Raw genomic sequence first — 23,945 nt, forward strand, 5'->3', positions numbered from 1 at the left:
AAATTATTTAGCCATGTTTATTAGATGAAAACTACAAGCGCACTCCACTTAGCTGCTACAATTTGTCACTTTTCATTTCATTGACAAAACTATGCTAAAAAAAAATCCTAATTTCGGTTTATGAGTTATATCTTAAAATCTCCAAGATTTTTGTGCCGTAAAAATGCAATTAGTTTACACTAGCTAAAATTACAGCTTATTACATTCACACTAGCTTTTCCACATTGAAGGGACAATCTCACCCACAAAGAACTTTTAAATAGTTAATGCACACCAACACTGGAGTATCTATACAATTTCTTTAGTTGGCAAGAAGGGGAGGGCGGAAGATTGGATTTCGAAAAAAAAAGAACTTGAAAAAAGAAGCTTTACTTTTGGAAGTTAGAGCAATGAAAGGCCACAATATTTTTTCCACTCTTTATCTCCTCTCACTTGTTTTATCACTATTGCTTAGACCCACATTTGCCAACAAAAAGGTAAGCATTTATATTTCTAGCTCCAATTCTTTCATTCATAATTTGTAGTTGCTAATAACAATACACTAGCATAAGTGCAAGCATAATTTGATTTTTTTTTTCTTCTTGATTTTGTGTATATAGTCATATGTGGTGTACTTAGGAGCTCATTCCCATGGAGCAGAAGCCACATCCACCGACTATGATAGAGTAACTGTAATGCCCAGAGCAATGATTGACATGTACGAATTCATAGATATGTTGTGAAGATTGTACATAACCATAAGAAATAAGAAATGATATCTATTGAGATTAGATTGACCGATATCGAGAATGTTGGATTATTTATATTTCGGTGAGACCGGAAGGACCGAACCAGGATCGGATCGTCCGATGCGTTCGGATCGTCCGATCGGCGTTCGGAGCGTCCGAGCCAGGTGGCTGGACACATGGATGGCATGCAGAGTTCGGATCGACCGATCGTAGTTCGGATCATCCGAGACAGTTGGCTAGAGACGTGGAAGACATGCAGGATTCGAACGTCCGAAGTGAGTTCGGAGCGTCCGAAGTGTGTCAGATCGGAGCGTCCGAAGTGGATCGGATCTTCCGATCATTGTCTATAAATAGAGACGCGAGGTCTCAGTTTAGAGTCATTCCTACGAGCTCTCAGTAGAAGTAGAAGTGTTAAGAGTCATTTCTATTGTAGATTCATCTTCACGACTGTAACAGCAATTCTACGACGAAAGGTATACTACATGCTTTGTTTTGGGGAATCACGACTCAAATGAGATCACATTTGAGTTTCCCAACCAAAATCACATACGAGTTTTATTGTTTATATCTTGATATAGGTATTATTATAGATTTGTTTATATGCAAATCTCGTTATGCTTTGTTTACAGATCATGTTACATTGCATTAGATGTTTATTAGAACTTGTATTCAATTCTTATTATGCTTTGTTTACAGATCATGTTACATTGCATTAGATGATTATGCTTGTTTACAGATTTTGTATTCATGCATTAAGATAGGGCAGTCTGGAGATCAGGCAGACTACTAGATGTTTGGTTCTATCCCAGCTTAGGGGAAGATCACCGCCCCTATTGTAGACGTGGATACAGATCAGGCCGAAGTCTAGGAATAAGACGTACCGTCACCCCGATTGGGAGGGTAGGTGATAGATCGTCTTATTCACACCGGGATCCCTAGAGTTTTAGTCGAGTCGCATCTAGACATGATTAGGCTCGCATTTCATGATTTTATATGAATGACATTCATATCAGCATGTTTCATGTTTTATAGTATTTATATGCATGTTCACATGTTTATACTGGGATTTGTTCTCACCGGTTTTCCGGCTGTTGTTATGTCTGTATGTGTGCATAACAACAGGTGGGGCAGGATTTGGGTCGAGACAGAGATGATCGTGTTAGCGTGGAGATCTCGGGCCTAGCAGACGGACCAGTAGTTGTCTTTTGTTATGTACTGTATTTTATTACTGGTTAGTTGAGGACATACGGAACAGGACATAGATTTTATGTTTGTATGTTGTAAATTAAATAAAGAACTTGTGCTTGTCTAGTTACATTTTGATTTAAATATAAAAGCAAAAATTTGACCCACGTTTTTAATAACAATCCATATAATCCCAAGAAAAAGAATTAGAGCCCGGGTCCCCACAACAGGTGGTATCAGAGCCGATAGTTCCGTTAGACTGGCCGATAGTTCCGTTAGACTGAAATAGGATAGAATGAGCGGGGTAGATCGAGTCTTCTTCCTTGCTTGATGATATGCTAGCATGATTATTGCTTTCTTATTACATGTTGTTTGGTATTTGATTAATTTCAGCATGTGATTGACTGAATCAGAACCGATTCTAGATCAGAGGTAACTGACTAGAGGATGGCTGAGACAGTTGTATATCTTGTATACTAATTCTTTGGATTATTAGATATGCCGCCTAGAAGAGCAGCAGTTCCTCTACGACCAGCAGCGCCAGAACAGGGGAGCACATCCGGAGATCCTATGGATGTTACAGCGACCCCTATGGAGACGTTGCTGAAGCGATTCCAATCCTTTCGACCTCCCACTTTAAAAGGTACCGAGAATGCCATCGAGTGCGAAAGTTGGCTTGAAGATATTGAGATGCTATTCGACTCGTTGGAGTACAGTGATGAGAAGAGGATCAAGCTAATTGGCCATCAATTGCAAGATATAGCAAAGAATTGGTGGTTGAACATTAGGAGAGCTTTAGAGCAACGGGGTACCGAAATTTCTTGGAAGGTATTCAAGACCGAGTTTTATCAGCGATTCTTCCCTGTATCCTACCGTAAAGATAAAGGCGCTGAATTCGCAAACCTGAGGCAAGGGCCATTGAACATTGAAGAGTACGTTGCTAAATTTTCCTCTTTGCTTCGTTTCGCACCTCATGTTTCAGGAAATGACGAGGCCATGGCGGATCAATTTATAAATGGCCTGAATCCAGATATCTTTACGTTGGTCAATACTGGGAGACCCGATAACTTCTCGGATGCATTGAATCGTGCCAAAGGAGCTGAAGCAGGATTGCTTAGACAACGGAGTGCTCCGTATGTTGCACCGAGTCCGAGACCGCCACTACCTCCATTCCAAGTGCCTCCTCCTCGATTCGAAAGTGGTGGTAGTGGTAGTGGACGCAAAGAACAGCTGAAGGCGAAGGGGAAACAGTTTAAAAGACCAGGGAGCAGTTCGTCGAGCTCCAGCGGATCAAGACAGACTGGTTTTGATCAGAGTAGCAGGTATACAGGTGTTTATTGCAGTTCCTGTGGAGGGAAGCATGCGACTGAACAGTGCCAGGGAGTTACAGGTCGATGTAACGTTTGTAGGCAACCGGGGCATTTTGCCAAAGTCTGTCCACAGAGAGGTGTACAGCAAGGCCAGAGTGGAAGAGCATCCGGTTCAGTACCTCAGTTTGAGCGGCAGGCATCATCGGTTCACTCTTTTCAGCCTCCACCAGCACCGACTCCACCCGGAGGCCGAGGTAGTCAGACGGTGACTCAACCTCCGAGGCAACAAGCCCAAGTGTTTGCATTGACAGAAGAGCAAGCACAAGATGCACCAGATGATGTTATAGCAGGTAACTGTCTCCTTTATGGTTATCCTGCTTATATCTTGATAGATACAGGTGCATCGCATACATTCATCTCAGAACGATTTGCATTGTTGCATTCATTGCCTGTTGAGTCTTTGTTAGACGTTGTGTCTATTAATTCTCCGTTGGGAAGTGGATTAATATCTGTAACTACGGTTAGACATTGCATTCTACAGTTTGAGGGGCATGAGATTGACCTAGATTGTATAGTGTTGGGTTTAGCTGATTTTGATTGTATAGTCGGTATTGACATGCTAACAAAGTACAGAGCCACCGTGGATTGTTTCCACAAGATTGTCAGATTCAGACCCGAGATGACAGACGAGTGGAAATTCTACGGGAAGGGTTCCAGATCTCGGATTCCCTTGATTTCGGCTCTTACTATGAACAGACTGTTACAGAAAGGAGCGGATGGTTTCTTTGTTTATGCTGTAGATATGCAGAAGTCGAGCCCGGCATTGGCAGATCTGCCAGTAGTACGGGAATTTCCAGATATTTTTCCAGATGAGATCCCAGGATTACCTCCGGTTCGTGAGGTAGATTTCAGCACTGAACTTGCGCCAGGTACCGTACCTATTTCGAGAGCTCCATATAGGATGGCACCCATCGAACTCAAAGAATTGAAAGCACAATTAGAAGATCTTCTAGCCAAGGGATATATCAGACCTAGTGTATCTCCTTGGGGCGCTCCGGTGCTGTTCGTGCGAAAGAAAGATGGGTCGATGCGGTTGTGTATCGATTACCGGCAGTTGAACAAGGCAACGATCAAGAATAAATATCCTTTGCCGAGGATTGATGACCTATTTGATCAGTTGCAGGGATCCTCGGTCTATTCTAAGATTGATTTACGTTCTGGTTATCATCAGCTCAGAGTTCGAGATATAGACATACCAAAGACAGCGTTTCGAACCAGGTATGGACATTACGAATTTATTGTCATGCCTTTTGGTTTAACAAATGCTCCTGCGGTATTTATGGGCTTGATGAACCAAGTGTTTCAGAGATATCTAGATGAATTTGTGATTGTCTTCATTGATGACATTTTGGTGTATTCGAAGAACAGAAATAAGCATGCAGAGCATCTCAGAATTGTGTTGCAGACGTTGAGAAACGAGCGACTGTATGCTAAATTGTCAAAGTGTGAGTTTTGGGTGAATAGAGTTGTCTTCTTAGGACATATCATTTCTGGAGATGGTATTTCTGTTGATCCGAGTAAAGTGGAAGCTGTGATTAGTTGGTCGAGACCGACTTCTGTACCAGAAATACGCAGTTTCATGGGCTTAGCCGGATACTACAGAAGATTTATCAAAGATTTCTCCAGTATTGCAAAACCAATAACTCAATTAACACAAAAGAATGCACCATTTGTTTGGTCAGAGGAGTGTGAGTCTAGCTTTGTTGAATTGAAGAAAAGGCTGACCAGTGCTCCAGTATTGACGATACCTTCAGGTACAGGTGATTTTGTTGCATATTGTGATGCTTCTCATAGAGGTTTGGGATGTGTTCTTATGCAGCGAGGTCATGTGATCGCATACGCCTCGAGACAATTGAAGCCACATGAAGTTCGATATCCCATTCATGATCTTGAATTGGCGGCTATCGTGTTTGCATTAAAGATTTGGCGTCATTATCTCTATGGCGAGAAATTTGAGATCTTTTCCGATCACAAGAGCTTAAAGTACCTATTTTCTCAATCAGAATTGAATATGAGGCAACGTAGATGGCTAGATCTTCTGAAAGACTTTGACTGTGAAATCAAATATTATCCAGGTAAGTCAAATGCAGCAGCAGATGCCTTGAGTCGTAAGGTATGTTCATTGTCCTTATCGACGATAGGTGTTAACAAGTTAGTTGAAAATTGCTGTATGTCTGGATTAGAATTTGATACAGATAGTAAGCCACTACGACTCTTTACGATCCAAGTTGAGCCCAATTTGATTATGAGGATTAAGGAAGCACAAAGAACTGATCAGAATGTGCAAAGATCAATCCAAATGGTCAGATCAGGGCATGTATCAGAATATCAGGTACGAGATCATGTGTTGTACGTGAATAACCGTCTAGTTGTGCCAGATGTTGCAGATTTGAGGCAGCAGATTCTGACAGAGGCACATTGTAGTCGGTTCAGCATCCATCCTGGTGGCAGAAAGATGTACAATGACTTGAAGACACAGTTCTGGTGGAAGCAAATGAAGTCAGACATTGCCGAATTTGTGTCTAAATGCTTGAACTGCCAACAGGTGAAGGCCGAGAGGAAGAAGCCGGGGGGTTTACTTCAGAGTTTATCCATTCCAGAATGGAAATGGGACCACATTTCCATGGATTTCGTGACGAAGTTACCTCGATCATCCAGAGGTTGCGATGCGATTTGGGTCATTATTGACAGATTGACCAAATCTGCTTGTTTCATCCCTTATAGAATGACGTATAGACAGGATCAGATGGCGGAGATTTATATTCGTGAGGTAGTCAGATTGCATGGAGTGCCGAAGTCTATCGTATCAGATCGTGATCCACGATTCACTTCACACTTCTGGCACAGTTTACAGCAGGCGTTAGGTACGACCTTACACCTTAGCACTGCTTACCATCCTCAGACAGACGGACAGTCAGAACGGACTATCCAGACATTAGAGGATATGTTGAGAGCCGTCGTGCTAGATTTTGGCATTAGTTGACAAGATTCCCTACCTCTTTGCGAATTCTCGTACAATAATAGCTATCAAACAAGCATTGAGATGGCACCGTTTGAAGCTTTGTATGGCAAGAGGTACAGATCTCCGCTATATTGGGATGATGTTTCAGAAGTACCAGAACTTGGGCCAGATATGATTCGTGACATGACTGAGAAGGTAAAGGTTATTCAGAAAAGAATGAAGACAGCACAGGATAGGCAAGCAAAGTACGCCAATATCAGACGTAGACCGTTAGTATTTGAGGCGGGAGATAGAGTGTTTTTAAAGATTTCTCCATTCAGAGGCGTTGTTCGATTTGGCAAACGCGGAAAACTATCTCCTCGATACATTGGTCCTTACGAGATTCTTGAAAAGATTGGCGATCGAGCTTATCGACTTGCTCTTCCTCCTTCTTTATCCGGAATACATGACGTATTTCATGTATCAATGTTACGCAGATATATGCCAGATGTTTCTCATGTTATTCAACCGAACGAAGCTGAACTTGATCACACCTTGAGCTATATAGAACGACCGATACAGATTCTTGATCGAAAGGACAAACAGCTCAGAACGAAGACCATTCCACTTGTGAAAATTCAGTGGAGTCGACATGGCATTGAGGAAGCGACGTGGGAAACGGAAGAAAACATGAGGCAGAAACACCCCGAGTTATTTATATGATATGAGTATGTATTCAGTTTTAGATTATCAAACTGTTTTAGATACTTTGTATGGTTACTTCAGTTCGAGGACGAACTTCTGTCTTAGAGGGGGAGAAATGTAATGCCCAGAGCAATGATTGACATGTACGAATTCATAGATATGTTGTGAAGATTGTACATAACCATAAGAAATAAGAAATGATATCTATTGAGATTAGATTGACCGATATCGAGAATGTTGGATTATTTATATTTCGGTGAGACCGGAAGGACCGAACCAGGATCGGATCGTCCGATGCGTTCGGATCGTCCGATCGGCGTTCGGAGCGTCCGAGCCAGGTGGCTGGACACATGGATGGCATGCAGAGTTCGGATCGACCGATCGTAGTTCGGATCATCCGAGACAGTTGGCTAGAGACGTGGAAGACATGCAGGATTCGAACGTCCGAAGTGAGTTCGGAGCGTCCGAAGTGTGTCAGATCGGAGCGTCCGAAGTGGATCGGATCTTCCGATCATTGTCTATAAATAGAGACGCGAGGTCTCAGTTTAGAGTCATTCCTACGAGCTCTCAGTAGAAGTAGAAGTGTTAAGAGTCATTTCTATTGTAGATTCATCTTCACGACTGTAACAGCAATTCTACGACGAAAGGTATACTACATGCTTTGTTTTGGGGAATCACGACTCAAATGAGATCACATTTGAGTTTCCCAACCAAAATCACATACGAGTTTTATTGTTTATATCTTGATATAGGTATTATTATAGATTTGTTTATATGCAAATCTCGTTATGCTTTGTTTACAGATCATGTTACATTGCATTAGATGTTTATTAGAACTTGTATTCAATTCTTATTATGCTTTGTTTACAGATCATGTTACATTGCATTAGATGATTATGCTTGTTTACAGATTTTGTATTCATGCATTAAGATAGGGCAGTCTGGAGATCAGGCAGACTACTAGATGTTCGGTTCTATCCCAGCTTAGGGGAAGATCACCGCCCCTATTGTAGACGTGGATACAGATCAGGCCGAAGTCTAGGAATAAGACGTACCGTCACCCCGATTGGGAGGGTAGGTGATAGATCGTCTTATTCACACCGGGATCCCTAGAGTTTTAGTCGAGTCGCATCTAGACATGATTAGGCTCGCATTTCATGATTTTATATGAATGACATTCATATCAGCATGTTTCATGTTTTATAGTATTTATATGCATGTTCACATGTTTATACTGGGATTTGTTCTCACCGGTTTTCCGGCTGTTGTTATGTCTGTATGTGTGCATAACAACAGGTGGGGCAGGATTTGGGTCGAGACAGAGATGATCGTGTTAGCGTGGAGATCTCGGGCCTAGCAGACGGACCAGTAGTTGTCTTTTGTTATGTACTGTATTTTATTACTGGTTAGTTGAGGACATACGGAACAGGACATAGATTTTATGTTTGTATGTTGTAAATTAAATAAAGAACTTGTGCTTGTCTAGTTACATTTTGATTTAAATATAAAAGCAAAAATTTGACCCACGTTTTTAATAACAATCCATATAATCCCAAGAAAAAGAATTAGAGCCCGGGTCCCCACAGTAACACAGTCTCATTATGAGTTTCTTGGATCATATTTGGGCAGGTAATTTAAGGTTAACTTGTGAAAATTTAAGGGAAATTCTATCTAATAAACTTCATTTTCTTGATATAATATCTTATCTCCTTCCTTGTGTTTCACCACAGTTGTGAGAGGGCGAAAAGTGCCATTATCTACTCTTACACCAAACACATTAATGGATTCGCAGCATATCTCAGAGAGGAAGAGGCAACCCAAGTATCAAGTGATTGTGATTTTTTAATGCTCTTATCTTCAATTTATAAGGGCAAGTAAGAGCATTTAGGATATCATATATATTGCTCTCTTTGCAGAGCATGCAGACGTTGTATCGGTGTTCTTGAATCAAGGCAAGAAATTGCACACAACCAGATCATGGGATTTTATGGGCCTTGAAGAAAATGGTGAAATAAGCTCTGGTTCGATATGGAAGAAGTCTAGACTTGGGGAAGATGCCATCATAGGAAACCTTGATACTGGTTGGATTCTATCTTCTGCTTCGTTTATTTTTTCTTGATATATGTGAAAATCTTAATTATTATTATGTTTACGAAATAGTATTCTGAATTATAATTATTCAAAACAATTCTCCTCTATCTTCCATTCTGTAGTTTTTGTTTGGCTGTGCTAGTATTTTGTTATTTTTCGCCATCCACAACTGAAACTGGATATAACCTCCCTTGCACCTGGATCGTTGTTTCCCTAGATAATAATAATGAAAAGAAACGTGGCTCGGCCTAGTGCCTAAGATCACTAATTTAACATGGAGGCTGGCCCTAAGGGACGAGTACAAATAATTCCATTTTGCAACAGCCTAGCTCCTCCTCCTATTGCATATGCTCAACTTAACTCTTTGCCGTTGATTTTTCTAACCGGCTACTTGGACTGGGGGACAAAAGCAAATCTTGTTGATTAAAATAGTCAATGTTGACCTCGTAATTTGATTAAAAATATTGCTATCAGAAAAGCCAGTGTACTAAGGAATCTTTTTCCTCCTACTGCATCATGGTATTGCATGATGCGCGCCGTATCTTTAGCTGTACAGAGTTCAATAGAGTGAGTACACATCATGCATATCACCACAGAGCCCATGCAGAATATTTTATTTTGAAGTTTCAAATTGAACTTTTCGCAGCTAATGAGCACTATTATTAAGAAAGAAACATTTCGATTCGTTTTGTAGAAGTGTGAGAGAGGAAATAGTTCAAAGTTTAAGACTATATCAGCAGTCAGGCCTAAAAATTCTTGCAATTTTTACAAACACAAACGACGAATGTCTCTGCTTGTTCTGCTAGTTTCGGTGTTTCCAGTTAATTAGAAAAATAAGCTGCACTAAGTAACGTGAACAAAAGGATTGCGAAATGCTTTTTCTTTTCCTATAACAAATGTTGATACGAAACTTCAAAATTAAATTTATTCGATCGAACCAGGTGCATGGCCAGAATCAAAGAGCTTTAGTGATGATGGATTAGGACCTGTTCCATCAAAGTGGAGAGGAACTTGCCAACGTGGCTTGGATCCCAGCTTTCGCTGCAACAGGTATCATTGTTATTTGTGCTAAATCTTGCAACTTCGCTCCAATAAAAATAACATTGAAATGAGAAAAAGAATACCTGAAATCATTATTTGTCTGCGTGAAGGAAGCTCATTGGCGCCAGATACTTCAACAAAGGATATGCTGCAGCTGTAGGGCCCCTAAACTCAACATTCAAGACACCTCGAGACATGGAAGGCCACGGATCACACACATTATCAACCGCCGGTGGTAATTTTGTGGCTGGAGCAAATGTTTTTGGGTACGGAAATGGAACAGCAAAGGGCGGATCACCGAGAGCCAGAGTGGCAGCTTACAAGGTATGCTGGCCACCTGTTGCAGGAAATGAATGCTTCGATGCAGATATCTTGGCTGCCTTTGATACAGCCATCCATGATGGAGTAGATGTGCTATCTGTATCTCTGGGAGGAGATCCTGCACCATTTTACAATGACAGTGTTGCTATTGGGTCGTTTCATGCTGTAAAACACGGCATTACTGTCATTTGTTCGGCTGGTAACTCGGGGCCTGGTGCCGGTACAGTTTCAAATGTCGCACCGTGGCAGATTACAGTAGGTGCAAGCACCATGGACCGCCAGTTTCCTAGTTATGTTTTCCTTGGAAACAATATGAGCTTCAGAGTGAGTGATTCTTCTGAGATGCTAGTTGAAGATAGATTTTTTGATTGATTTAAATGTAAAATCACATCAGATTATTTCTGTTTTTCAGGGAGAGAGCCTTTCAACTAAATCACTGCCGAAAAATAAGTTCTTCCCGATAATTTCTGCTGCATTCGCCAATGCTGCTAATGTGTCTGCTGAACAGGCGTAAGAGCACGAAAAATGTCTATTTTACTCTTGTTGGAGAGTGTTTTTTTTTATTGATAATTGATCGTAAAAACATTTACATTGATCCAGGATTCTTTGTAAATCTGGAACTCTGGACCCGAAAAAAGTGAAGGGGAAAATCCTGGTGTGTCTACGAGGAGATAATGCGAGGGTCGACAAAGGACAGCAAGCGGCCTTGGCTGGAGCAGTGGGAATGGTTTTAGCCAACAATCAGGCTTCTGGTTATGAAATTATTGCTGATCCTCATGTCCTACCCGCTTCACATATTAATTATGTAGATGGGCTTGCTGTTTTTTCTTACGTTAATTCCACGTGGTTAGCACCAATCGGCTTAATCAAGATCCAAGATGGCCTTTTTTAAAAAAAAAATAAAAATTTTAGTGATTAAAATGAACATTTTGTAACTCTTACCGCAGGTCTGGTGTAGCTTCTATCACCCGACCCCAGACTCAATTAGGTACAAAACCAGCTCCATCCATGGCTGCCTTTTCGTCCAAGGGCCCTAACACCATCACACCAGAAATTCTAAAGGTTTTTTGACAGCAAACTTATCAACTTCCCTTCCAGAGATAAAGGTGTGATACATTTTGTGTTGTTTCAGCCTGATATCACCGCTCCAGGAGTGAGTGTCATAGCCGCCTACACGGAAGCTCAGGGACCAACAAATCAAGATTTCGATAAACGACGCGTCAAGTTCAATTCAGTGTCAGGAACTTCAATGTCGTGCCCTCATGTTTCTGGGGTTGTCGGCCTCTTGAAAACCCTCCATCCAAATTGGAGCCCTGCAGCAATAAAATCCGCCATCATGACTACCGGTAACAACTGAAACAAAATACACGAACAAAATTGGTTTTTATCAAAATTAATCTCATTAACTTTCTTTGGCCATTCCCGGCAGCAAAAACGGCTGACAACACAATGAAGCCTCTGACAAATGCATCCCATTTCAAGGCTACGCCATTCAGCTACGGAGGAGGCCATGTTAACCCTAACAGAGCAATGGACCCTGGACTGGTATATGATCTCGGACTCAGTGACTACTTGGACTTCATGTGTGCCCTTGGCTACAATAAAACTCAACTCCGGTTGTTTTCTGATAAACCATATACGTGCTCGAATCCTACCACTATCACCAACTTGAACTACCCTTCAATCACAGTACCTAAACTCAAAGGTTCGGTAACAGTAACTAGAAGAGTCAAGAACGTGGGCTCACCAGCAACTTACAAAGCTCGTATCCGCAACCCCCCTGGAATATCGGTTCAAGTTAAACCGGATATTTTGACATTTGAGACACTTGGTGAGGAGAAAAACTTCCAGGTTGTTTTGAAGGCTAAAGAATCCAGTGTATCTGGGAATTATGTATTCGGACAGCTGATATGGTCTGATGGTAAGCATTATGTAAGGAGTCCAATTGTCGTCAATAAACTATAGGATTTATCAACACATTTAAATCTCTACTTGGAATTTTTCTTTTTTGGGAAATTTAATTGAAGTTGAGGCAATTGTTCTTTAATAGTTGTTCAGTACTGAATTTCTGTTTCTTGTTCAATAGCCCATTTCCTCCATGTTACGCAAGTGAAGAGATCAATTAAGTTAATGAAATGTGAGCCAGAACTTTGTTAAACTCAAAATTTGTTCGAAAATTGCAAACGCAAATATTATTTTCTTTGGGCAAGTGTCTCCAATGATATGTTAGTATAGTTCGATCAGAATAACTGAAAACAAAAATTAGAATATCAAAACCACAATTTGAAAACTTAATAAAGCAAAATCCAAAAATAAAATAAGTTAGAAAAAGAATTATGTTCCCAACTGAAAATTCCTGAAGCTAGTAATGTTTTTAGCTTGTGCTTATCAACGAAAAAAATATAAATTTACAAACTGATACTACTGTTTAATTAGTAAATCAATTGTAGCATATAATTTGTTGCAACATTAACAGCATTCGACGCTTAGTTTTAATCCTCTTTGAAACTCTACATATGGATATGCCATAGGCTGTTCATCATCTTCTTCTACCTTCCATCTGCAAATTAAATTAAAACCATGAATATATAATATATATATATATATATATATATATATATATATATATATATATAAGAAGAAAAAAAATTAAAGAATCATACTTGTACAAATTGAAAAATACCTGTAAGTTTGAATAAGGTGATGGATGAAAAAAGCAACCTCAAGTTTTGCTAGTTCGAAACCTGGGCAGCACCTGGATCCACCACCAAATGGAGTAAACTTCTTGCATGTTTGATCTTGGGACTGCATAGCAAAGATATATATAGTCACCATTAAATAATTAATGCTCCAAAATCGCAAATTTAACAATTGTTTTTTTTAAAAAAAAAATCAATCAAGTTTAGAAAAAGACATGAATTTTAAGAGAGTGTAATATTTATTTACCTGCCATCTCCAGGGGTTAAATTGGAGGGCGTTGGTATGAAGAGCAGGGTCTAAATGAACTGCTGTGAAAACAGGCAATACCTTCCAACCGGACGGAATCGTATAACCTGAGCGGTCACAAACTAAAACATGAGTTTCTTAATGTATCACCTCTAGTCGGTTCTCAAAGGTTCTAAAAATAGAAAAAAGTTTTCAGGAAAAAAAACAAGAATGAATGAATGAAAAGTCTTTGAATATTTTTGTAAAGTAAAATATCTTCTATATATGGAACACATAGTTAAATCTTATTGCCGATCAAATGATTCGTAGCCCATTGCATGTCTGTAAGTATAATACACACACATATATATATACCTCTAAATTTGACATCTTTGATGGCTTTTCTGTGGACAAATTTAACTATGTTTCCGCATCGCAGAGCTTCATTCATGACCTGTACCATCCAGGACCTCATAATAAATATATATCATGTTAATTATGAATGCATACAATTATTTGCACTTGCACGTAAGAATTAAAACATTAATTCGAGGATCAGAAAGTAAAAGAAATAAAAAGTTCATGTTCAATGCGAGAAAAAAACGAGGTGTGGCGATCTTACGCATTGTGTGAATTCCATATTCCTGTAATCTTCCCAGTTGAGAAATTCATGCGATTTCTTCATGCTTCTTATTTTATCATGCTCCACCTTTAAAATGCATCAACAACAAAGGATTCATGCAGCATTCGACAAACATTTACATTACATACATACAAAATAGAGAATTTTAATACAAGCTAAGTCAGATGAATTTAATTGACTTTATAAAAAAGTATTATTTTATTATAAAGAGGCATAATTAAAGTATTATAATATTTCAAATAAGAAAAGATCAGAAATTAAATGTCACCTTCAATTGATCAACAGCAGGGGTGGTTTGACCAAGGAAAAACAGAACCATTGCCAATAAGAGCGAAGTGGTCTCATATCCACCAAGTAAAGAATCCAATACAAAACTAACTTTTTCATCTTCAGATAAGGTATCAGCGCACAGAAGTACTTCGAGAAAATCACTGATCTTTTTGCTACAATTTTCTGCATTTCTTCTTCTTCTTTCCTCTATGATTGCTTTCACAGTCGAAGATATTCTATGTCTAGCCTGTAAAGATACATCGAAAAGGGTTCATCACATGCCCTTCTTTTTTTTGCAGCGAAAAGTAGAATATTAATCCTACGAATCTAATATTGTTGACAAATTGAAGGAACACTGGGATGTGGAGAACCTGAACAGCTTTTGAATATGGAGTCCCTGGAATGTTCAGTGGTAGAGAAATCAACCCTTTCATGAAAGTGAGGAAATCTTGAAGAATTTCTTTAGTGTGTGACTCTTCTGGTGTCAAACCAAGCACCTGTTTCACTATGACATTGAATGTATACTGTTGGAAAACGAAAAATTCAAATATATGTCAGCTTCAGAATAAGATTTATATTAACTTTAATAAGCGTTGTTGAATTTGATATTTAATGTGCTTAATTATGCACACCTTTCTAGCTTCCTCGCAGAAGATGATCGGTTTCTTATCTTTCCAAGAATCAAGAATTTGAGTGGCGGTTATCTCGATATCATTCAAAAATTCTGGTTTTGATTTCATGGTGGTGACGAGAGAAAGGGCCATACTTCTTAGTCTCTTGTGTGTATCACCAACAGCCACAAGCATTGAGCTCTTGCCGAGGATTCCATGGATGGGTTTTGGATAGCTGCACTGAAACAATCTGTCTTCGTTTTGTAGTACGTAGTAATTCAGCTCCTCATCACATGAAACCACAGTTGGGGCCAAGAACAAGTGGGATTTGAACACTTTCCCATACCTTAAAAAATCACAAGAACAATCCAATATTTCTGAACTATTTAGTGCCACATTGATTATTAACACTAGATATATGCGTGATTTTATACAAGAAATGGCACTAATATTATTACATGGTAGAAACAGCAGATGCAAATTTCAATGTTGTTGATTACCTGGAAAAATGGTCTTGAACAAAAGCCCCGGTTGAAGTAGAAGGGTGAGGTTTCAGGAACGAGAGGGTTTCACCAAGAAAAGGCCATCCAAAATTCCCTTTGGGTAGTGTACCAAAGTGCAAGACCAAAGGCAAGAAATGGTACAGAATTGATCCCAACAAAAATCCCACCAAAGCAACAACAAAAGCAATGCAAAAGGTTTCAGCCATGACAAAAATATTTTGATTCCCCACAACTAATCTTGTTGGATACCTACGAACCAAAGGAATTAAGACCTAAAAGAGTTCCTCTTTTCAGGGTGACAAATGTTGGTTGCTACCAATGATGCTTATATATAAGATCAGACTCTACGTGGGGATGATGTGGTGTGTGTGTGTCTATATATATAAAAAAGGGTGTGTGTTTATATATATATATGAAAAGAATATATTTATTATTATTTTTAAATATATTTTTGAATATTAAAGAAATGGGAAAGCAAAACTGCTTCTTTTCACAGGTTATTATTATTATTATTATTATTACAGACGGTGAAATTTATACTTATCTGTAGCATTGGAAATGAGATCAACCTAGCCTACGATCTGCACATCTACAAAGTATTAAGGTCCGGTCAGAAATATATTTAATAAGTGGTAAAAAAAATATATACATTTACGAAATTTATTACTACAAAGTAGACTTAAATTAAAGACCAGCTACAGTTAAATTCATTCAGATGTTAACGTTGTCCTTTGAACTTTGAGCCTTACCTGGTTAATATCCAACGAGAACATGATCAGGATTATTACACACAAATAAAATGGGAAATCTAGATGAAAGAAATTCCCGATCATTTTATATTTTGTTGACTACGGTAATTATTAATTGTTACATGTTCAATGTACATCGACATGCAGAAAATTAAAGTGATCAAGTTTAGCCACTTATATGAAAAAGGAACAACATTCATGAATCCACTAAAACTAAACATGATCATTACCCCATTAATTTCAAGACTTTGAAATTAGAGATCAAACCAATGCACATTATCACTGGACATCATGTTCCCTCATTGCGGGTAAAGAATTATAATTAGTTTTTTGTTTAATCTTTATCCAAACGGTGTCCCAATTAAACACACGATCGAGTAAATATTTACGAATACTCTCATTTAAATATAAATCAAATTAATTATAAAAAATATATCATATAATATATATAAAAACATGTAGGCATGAGAAGCATAATGAGTAGTCGTAAACTTGATTATGGCGGGTCCCGGCAGCATTTTTGACTAAAAGTACTTTTGCAAAGTCTCGATTAAGCTTCATTATTTATATTTAATTAATATAATATAATATAATATAATGTTAGGTGATAAGTGAAGCAATTGAACCAATTGTGATGCTTCATTAACCTGTGATTCATCTTTTCCTCTTTATAAGTCAAAAATTATAACTTATGTATAAAGGTTGTTTAATTTCATGATTCACTTCATAAAGCTTGTCGCATGGAACATTTCTTTCAATGACGTATACAAAACGGGTGAAAATCCATTCAAACAAGCTTTCCTTTTTAAAAAAAATTAAAAACAAAACAAAGAAACAAAATTATATTTGTAATAACTGTCTTTGCTTGAAAAACGATCAAAGCGTTTGAGCTGTTGTACGACTTAAAATATTTGAATTATACATTTATCATCATCACTTATAATTTTTGATAAATCGATAAACTCTCCATCCTATAATAATTATAATTATGTTTCTGGATTTTGTTGTATGTTCAAGGCCCCAAACTTGTTTTGTGAGACGGTCTGATCATGGGTCATATTTTGTGGGACGGAAATGAAAAAATATTACTTTTTATGCTAAGAGTGTTACTTTTTATTGTGAGTATTGATAGGGTTGACTCGTCTCACATATAAAGATTCGTGAGACTGACGTATAGTAAGAACAATAATATTGATTATTTTTTATATAAAAATTATTTCCAATTTTTTTTTTGTTTATATATGATGATAATTCGTGCGCCTAAAGTTAATGAAACGGATATTGTGGGATTTGTATGACGGCAGTATGGTGTCGAAGGGTGTCAGCTCTTTGAGAAACACCCTTTTACTATCATGGAACATAAACTTATGAAAAATGGAATTATTACATATTTATATGTAACGAATAATAAAATTTAATTAGGTGAGATTTGATCCACGCGGCGGGCCATTCGTCTCAAAAGGGATATAAAAAAGAGTGACGAAGAATGGTGAGGGAGACTTTAATTTTATAATCTAATCAACAAAACATTTGGTGTGGTGTAAATATAAATATTATTTATTTTTTTAATTTTTAAAGATTAATTACTCAAAACAATAGTGATCACCGAAAGCAACAGAGATTTGAGTGTGTGTGTGGTCAAAGAGCACAATATATTAGGTTCAATTTTCGAGGGACTGTCCTCTTTGTCGTCATTTACATTAAATATGATGCCATACAATATGTCACGAAAAATTTATACGGGTGACATTCGATTTTATAAAATTCATTTCCTAAAAAAAAAATTAGTAGCTTATTATTTAATCTAAAGAAGTTTGGAAATGATTTTTTTGGGATCAGAATTAGGGATGTAAATGAATCAAATTGTTCATGAGTTATATTAGAAGTTCGGTTCGATAAAAAGTACGTTTGAGTTCGTTTGTTAATCATATCGAGCTAAGTTCGAGCTCGAAATTAATCAAATGAAGCTCAAGCCTAAGGATATTTAGCTCGTGAGCTCACAAACATGTTCGTTAATAGGCTCATGAGCTCGATCTCGACTTGTTTAGATGGCTTGTAAGCTTGAGCTCTAACTCGACTTGTTTATGTATTTTTAGTTATTATGTTTATCGTTTTGATTATATTTTAATGAATTTACAATTTTATGTCTAATTTAAAAATAGTTTATAGATATATTAATTTGTAATATGTTCGAATCAAGTTCAAAATCAAGTTCAATTGTATTTTTTACGAGTTCAAAAATGAGTCGAGCTCAAGCCATACTTGTTAAATAGATAAACGAGCAATTAATGAACTACGCTCGAGCCCGACTGTGACACCCTGACCCGATACAATTAAAAATACAGGGGAATTTAATATTTTCTTTCAAATGGAAGGAGTTTCAAAATACATTTCATAAAAGTGCTTACAAAATAACAACATGATCATTCCAATGACATAACAAAATACAAAATATCATTAGTGTGATCATGCTACAAAATGATACAAAATAATCATCCTTCCAATCTTCGTATGCATATGACCCCCATCCACAGTCAACGTCCCGGTCCGTCGTTCTTATCTGCATCACATGAAAATAACTGAAATGAGAATAAATCTCAGCAAGTGGAACTCTTACATAGCAATGATACATAGTATACTCTGTAAAACATGGCTTTTAAATCATAAATACCATCGACTCTGAAACATGAATACTGTAGCAATAACTGTAGCAATAGCATAGCAATAGATAGCAATACGATGGTATTCTCTTTTCTATGGTTGGATTGATATCAATAGTATCTGTAACTGTGGTTGCCAATATCCCATCGATATAAATCGATAACTGTGAGGGGATAAAAGCCTATGGTCGATGATCATCTAATTGCATGCAATGCCATGGCTATGATAAATCAATCCAATAAAACATTTGAATTCTCAATAGCATTTAAGGCCGTCGTTTCGCAATCTCATAATATTTCTTGTATTCCCTTTATAACAATGGTGAGACATACAATGCCTCCAATAGATAATCAATGAAATGAATACATAGCAATGGATCAATGGAAGGGAATAACACTTTGAAACCTTTAAAACACAATACATATAATATCATGTGAGCAAAAAGGATGAAATTCCACTTACTACCAATAGAACACCTCAAATAAGCTCTTGGTACACCACCTACAACAATAATCCATAAATAACACCAATATCAACTCTAGATCCACAAGTACAAGCCAAATAATCCATTAAACAACTCAAACATCAAATCCAAAATAACCCTTAACTCAAAACCTCGTTAGAATCGCACCAAAAACTTACCTAAGCTTCCTTATACCATGGAGAACGTTGATCTCAAGTCGGAAATCCAAACAAAGCCAAGAATCAAAGATAGGAAGCAAAAGAAATGGATGAAAACCCTTGGTATTTGAGAGAAAATCTCGAAAAGTAGATAGGATAAGGTATGGAATGAAGTCAACTCAATCAAAAAGGTACTAAATAACTCGCCCATACTTACACCGCGGGTGCGCCAACACAAGCACCGCGGGTGCGCCATGCTCACGGCATACCAAAATAATTCTCATGCACGATCACCGCGGGTGCGGTGCTACAATTACCGCGGGTGCGGTGCACACCGCGGGTGCGGTCCTTGCACTGCCGCGGGTGCGGTCATGCCACGGCCCTCAAAATGCAAAATGATGAATAGTACACCGCGGGGGCACTCATCTAAGAGCGCGGGTGCACTCTACTCACGACAATGAACAGTACAAACTCAACTAAAATCGATCCGAAACGCTGAAACGAACAATCAACACCAACTAATACCTCAAATAAATAATAACCAATAATACTATAGCCCAAAACACAACTATAAACGACTAATCATAAACCCAATTAACACAATAAAGCTTAAACCGTACCGTACACCGGGCTCGGCTATTACAATCTCCCCTCCTTAGAGGAATTTCGTTCTCGAAATTGACGTCACGGCACGAACAACTCAGGATACCTCTCTCTCATCTCAGTCTCTGGTTCCCACGTAGCCTCCTCAATCAAATGGTTCCTCCAAAGGACTTTAACGATGCCGATCTCTTTGTTCCTCAGAACTCTAACTGTGCGATCCAGAATCTGAATCGGAATCTCATGGTAAGTCAGACTCGGCGTCAAGTCCAATGGCTCATGGCGAAGAACATGGGAAGGATCTGCAACATACTTCCTGAGCATCGATACGTGAAACACATTATGGACTCTGTCAAGATCGGGCGGTAGGGCTAATCTGTAGGCTCGGTCACCAACTCTGTCCAATATCTCGAATGGACCAATGAATCTAGGGCTCAACTTGCCCTTCTTGCCAAATCTCATCACACCCTTGAGAGGTGCTATCTTCAGAAAAACATGATCGCCAACCTCGAACTTCAAAGGTCTGCGACGAACATCTGCATAACTCTTCTGCCTCGACTGAGCAGTCTTCATCCTCTCTCTGATAACTGCAACAACATCGGCAGTCTGCTGGACCAACTCGGGACCCAACATCTTCCTCTCTCCAACCTCATCCCAAAACAAAGGGGATCTGCACTTCCTGCCATAAAGTGCCTCATACGGTGCCATGCCAATCGTCGCCTGGTAGCTATTGTTGTACGTGAACTCCACAAGTGGCAGCTTAGAATCCCAACTACCAGAATAGTCAATAGTACAAGCTCTGAGCATATCCTCCAGAATCTGAATGACTCTCTCTGACTGACCGTCGCTCTGAGGATGATAAGCTGTACTGAAAGCTAATCGAGAACCCAAAGCTCTGTGAAGACTCTTCCAAAACTCGGAGGTAAATCTAGGGTCACGATCAGACACAATCGACACGGGCACACCATGAAGTCTAACAATCTCGGCAATGTAGTCCTCGGCATACTGAGACATCGAATACGTCGTCTTGACTGGGAGAAAATGAGCCGACTTGGTCAATCTATCAACAATAACCCAAATGGAATTGAAACCCTTCTGCGTCCTGGGTAAACCAGTCACGAAATCCATGGTGATGTGCTCCCACTTCCACTGAGGAATCGGCAAAGATAGCAATGTCCCAGCAGGTCTCTGATGCTCAATCTTAACCTGCTGACAAGTAAGGCACTGAGAAATGAACAAAGCAATATCTTTCTTCATACCTGGCCACCAGTAAAGTCGACGAAGATCCTGATACATCTTCGTACTGCCTGGATGAATCGAATAAGGTGCGGTATGAGCCTCTGTCAAGACGTCTCTACGAATATCGTCGCCAGAAGGAACACAAATACGACCTCTGAAAGTCACCAAACCATCACCATTCAGACTAAACTCTGAATTCCCTCTAGCTTCAGCTCTAGCTCTCAACTCTGTCAACTGAACATCAGTCGACTGCCCTCTACGGATCCTGTCCGTCAAAGTAGATCGAATGACCAACGCTGAAAAGCGAGCAATGGTACCTGGAATCACTAGATCAATCTCCTCTCTCTGCAAATCCATCAACAATGGTCTCTGAATCAAAGAACTCAAAGAAGCACTCGATTTGCGGCTCAAAGCATCAGCCACCACATTCGCCTTCCCTGGGTGATAGCTGATGGTCACATCATAATCCTTGACCAGCTCTAACCACCTCCTCTGCCTCATGTTGAGCTCTTTCTGCGAGAACAAATACTTCAAACTCTTGTGGTCTGTAAAGATCTCACACTTTTCGCCATACAGATAATGTCTCCAAATCTTCAGGGCGAAAACCACAGCTGCGAGCTCCAAATCATGCGTCGGATAATTCTTCTCATAATCCTTCAACTGGCGAGACGCATAGACAATGACCTTACCTCGCTGCATCAACACTGCACCAAGGCCTCTCTTCGACGCATCGGTATAGACAACAAAGTCCTCTGAACCACTGGGCAAAGAAAGAACAGGAGCTGTCGTCAATCTGTCCTTCAACTCCTGAAATGCACTCTGGCAATCAATAGACCACTCGAACTTCACAGTCTTCCTCGTCAGATTGGACAATGGTAGGGCAATCTTAGAGAAACCTGAAATGAAACGACGATAGTAACCTGCCAAACCAAGGAAACTGCGAACCTCTGAAACAGTGGTAGGAATAGGCCAACTCTGAATCGCCTCTATCTTCAATGGATCAACAGCAATGCCATCTCTCGAAACAACATGGCCTAGAAAAGAAATCTGATCCAGCCAAAACTCACACTTCTTCAGCTTGGCAAACAACCTCTTCTCTCGCAACAACTGAAGAACAACTCTGAGATGCTCGGCATGAAGCTCTCTGGTCTTGGAATAGATCAAGATATCGTCAATGAAGACAATGACGAAGCTATCCAGATAAGGCTTGAACACACGGTTCATCAGGTCCATGAAGACTGAAGGGGCATTGGTCAATCCAAAAGACATGACAAGAAACTCATAGTGACCATACCTGGTCCGGAAAGCTGTCTTAGGGATATCAGACTCCCTAACCTTCAACTGATAGTAGCCAGACCGAAGATCAATCTTCGAGAACACAGTGGCACCATGGAGCTGATCAAACAAATCATCTATCCGAGGCAACGGATACTTGTTCTTGACAGTCACTTTGTTGAGCTCCCTGTAGTCGATACACAGCCGCAAGGAACCATCCTTCTTCTTGACAAACAGAACCGGAGCTCCCCAAGGCGAAGAACTCGGACGAATAAAGCCTTTGTCTAAAAGATCCTGCAACTGAGTCTTCAACTCCTTCATCTCGGTAGGGGCCATCCTGTACGGAGCCTTAGAGATAGGAACCGTACCTGGAGCTAAATCAATCACAAACTCAACATCCCTATCCGGCGGCAAACCCGGAACATCATCCTCAAACACATCAGCAAACTCCCTCACCACATCAATATCATCTACATTCAACTTAATCAATCTATCAACATCCACAATAGAAGCAAGAAATCCATCGCAACCTCTACACAACAATCTCTCAGCCTCAAGACAAGAAATAAAAGGAAGGACCAGCGAAGTACCTGCACTGGCGAGCGCTCCTCCCTGGCCATCATCTGCAAAAGTCACCTTCTTAGCAACACAATCGATAACTGCACGGTAAGTCGAAAGCCAATCCATGCCAAGAATAACGTCGAAAGCAACCATAGGGATAACAATCAAATCAGCGAAGACAACTCGCTCCTCAATACGAACAGGGCACGCAAAGACAATCGATGTCGGGCACAACACGTCCCCCGAAGGCAAAACAACATTAAGATGAAGGGGAAGAATAGAAGGAACTATACCCAAAGATCTCAAAAATAATTCAGACATAAAAGAATGAGTAGCACCAGTATCAATCAAAGTAGTAGCTACTCTGCCTGAAATCAAAATAGTACTAAGGATCAATGAAGATTCACGATTAATACCTTCCTTCGTCATGGAAAAAATACGACCCTGCACCTTCCCTTGGCTATCTCCCCTCGGGCAATTCCTGGCAACGTGGCCTGCCGCGCCACAACGAAAACAAGTATGAGTGCCCAATCTGCACTCTCCTCGATGATGCTTACCACACTTTGGACACTGCGGCTTCTCAGGATCAAATGGAACTGGAACTGGCGGAGGTCTAGGACTCGACTCCATCTTGCCCTTGCCCTTGAAACGATCCCTGCCCCTCTGATTAGAACCCTGGCCTCTCTGAGCAATGGCCTGGTGTCTCTCTTGCCTCTCCCGGGCAATGTCCTTCTCATCCTGCTCGGCCAACAAAGCTTTGGACACAATCTCCTTGAAAGTAACAGCCTTGGACATGTTGATGTCACGACGAATCTCAGCTCTAAGGCCTCGAATGAAATGAGCGCCTTTGTCTTTGTCATTGGATGCAACATACGGAGCAAAAAGACAACCCTCCTCGAACTTCA

The 23,945-nt window shown here is 39.6% G+C and overlaps 2 protein-coding genes across 2 annotated transcripts; one reads left to right on the forward strand and one right to left on the reverse strand.

Annotated features, from left to right (window-relative positions):
* The first annotated feature begins 209 nt into the window (after positions 1 to 209).
* Positions 210 to 12,380, forward strand: LOC140814508 (subtilisin-like protease SBT5.3). Its single transcript, XM_073173522.1, has 12 exons — positions 210 to 476; positions 600 to 664; positions 8,514 to 8,558; positions 8,660 to 8,757; positions 8,846 to 9,010; positions 9,962 to 10,070; positions 10,172 to 10,706; positions 10,795 to 10,892; positions 10,983 to 11,228; positions 11,330 to 11,444; positions 11,515 to 11,728; positions 11,812 to 12,380. The coding sequence occupies exons 1-12, from the start codon at positions 390 to 392 to the stop codon at positions 12,345 to 12,347; spliced, it is 2,313 nt and encodes a 770-aa protein (XP_073029623.1). The 5' UTR covers positions 210 to 389; the 3' UTR covers positions 12,348 to 12,380.
* A 348-nt stretch (positions 12,381 to 12,728) lies between these two features.
* LOC140814479 (cytochrome P450 724B1-like) lies at positions 12,729 to 15,669 on the reverse strand. The gene is made up of 9 exons (XM_073173484.1): positions 15,332 to 15,669; positions 14,853 to 15,177; positions 14,592 to 14,744; positions 14,219 to 14,467; positions 13,930 to 14,016; positions 13,683 to 13,761; positions 13,329 to 13,435; positions 13,066 to 13,187; positions 12,729 to 12,942 (listed from the first exon to the last, which is right to left on the reverse strand). Exons 1-9 carry the CDS (start codon positions 15,538 to 15,540, stop codon positions 12,852 to 12,854), a joined length of 1,422 nt encoding a protein of 473 aa, XP_073029585.1. The 5' UTR covers positions 15,541 to 15,669; the 3' UTR covers positions 12,729 to 12,851.
* Between the last annotated feature and the right edge of the window lie 8,276 nt (positions 15,670 to 23,945).

Source organism: Primulina eburnea, chromosome 15 (genome assembly GCF_022965805.1).
Source record: "Primulina eburnea isolate SZY01 chromosome 15, ASM2296580v1, whole genome shotgun sequence".
In the NCBI taxonomy this organism is placed as follows: Eukaryota; Viridiplantae; Streptophyta; class Magnoliopsida; order Lamiales; family Gesneriaceae; genus Primulina; species Primulina eburnea.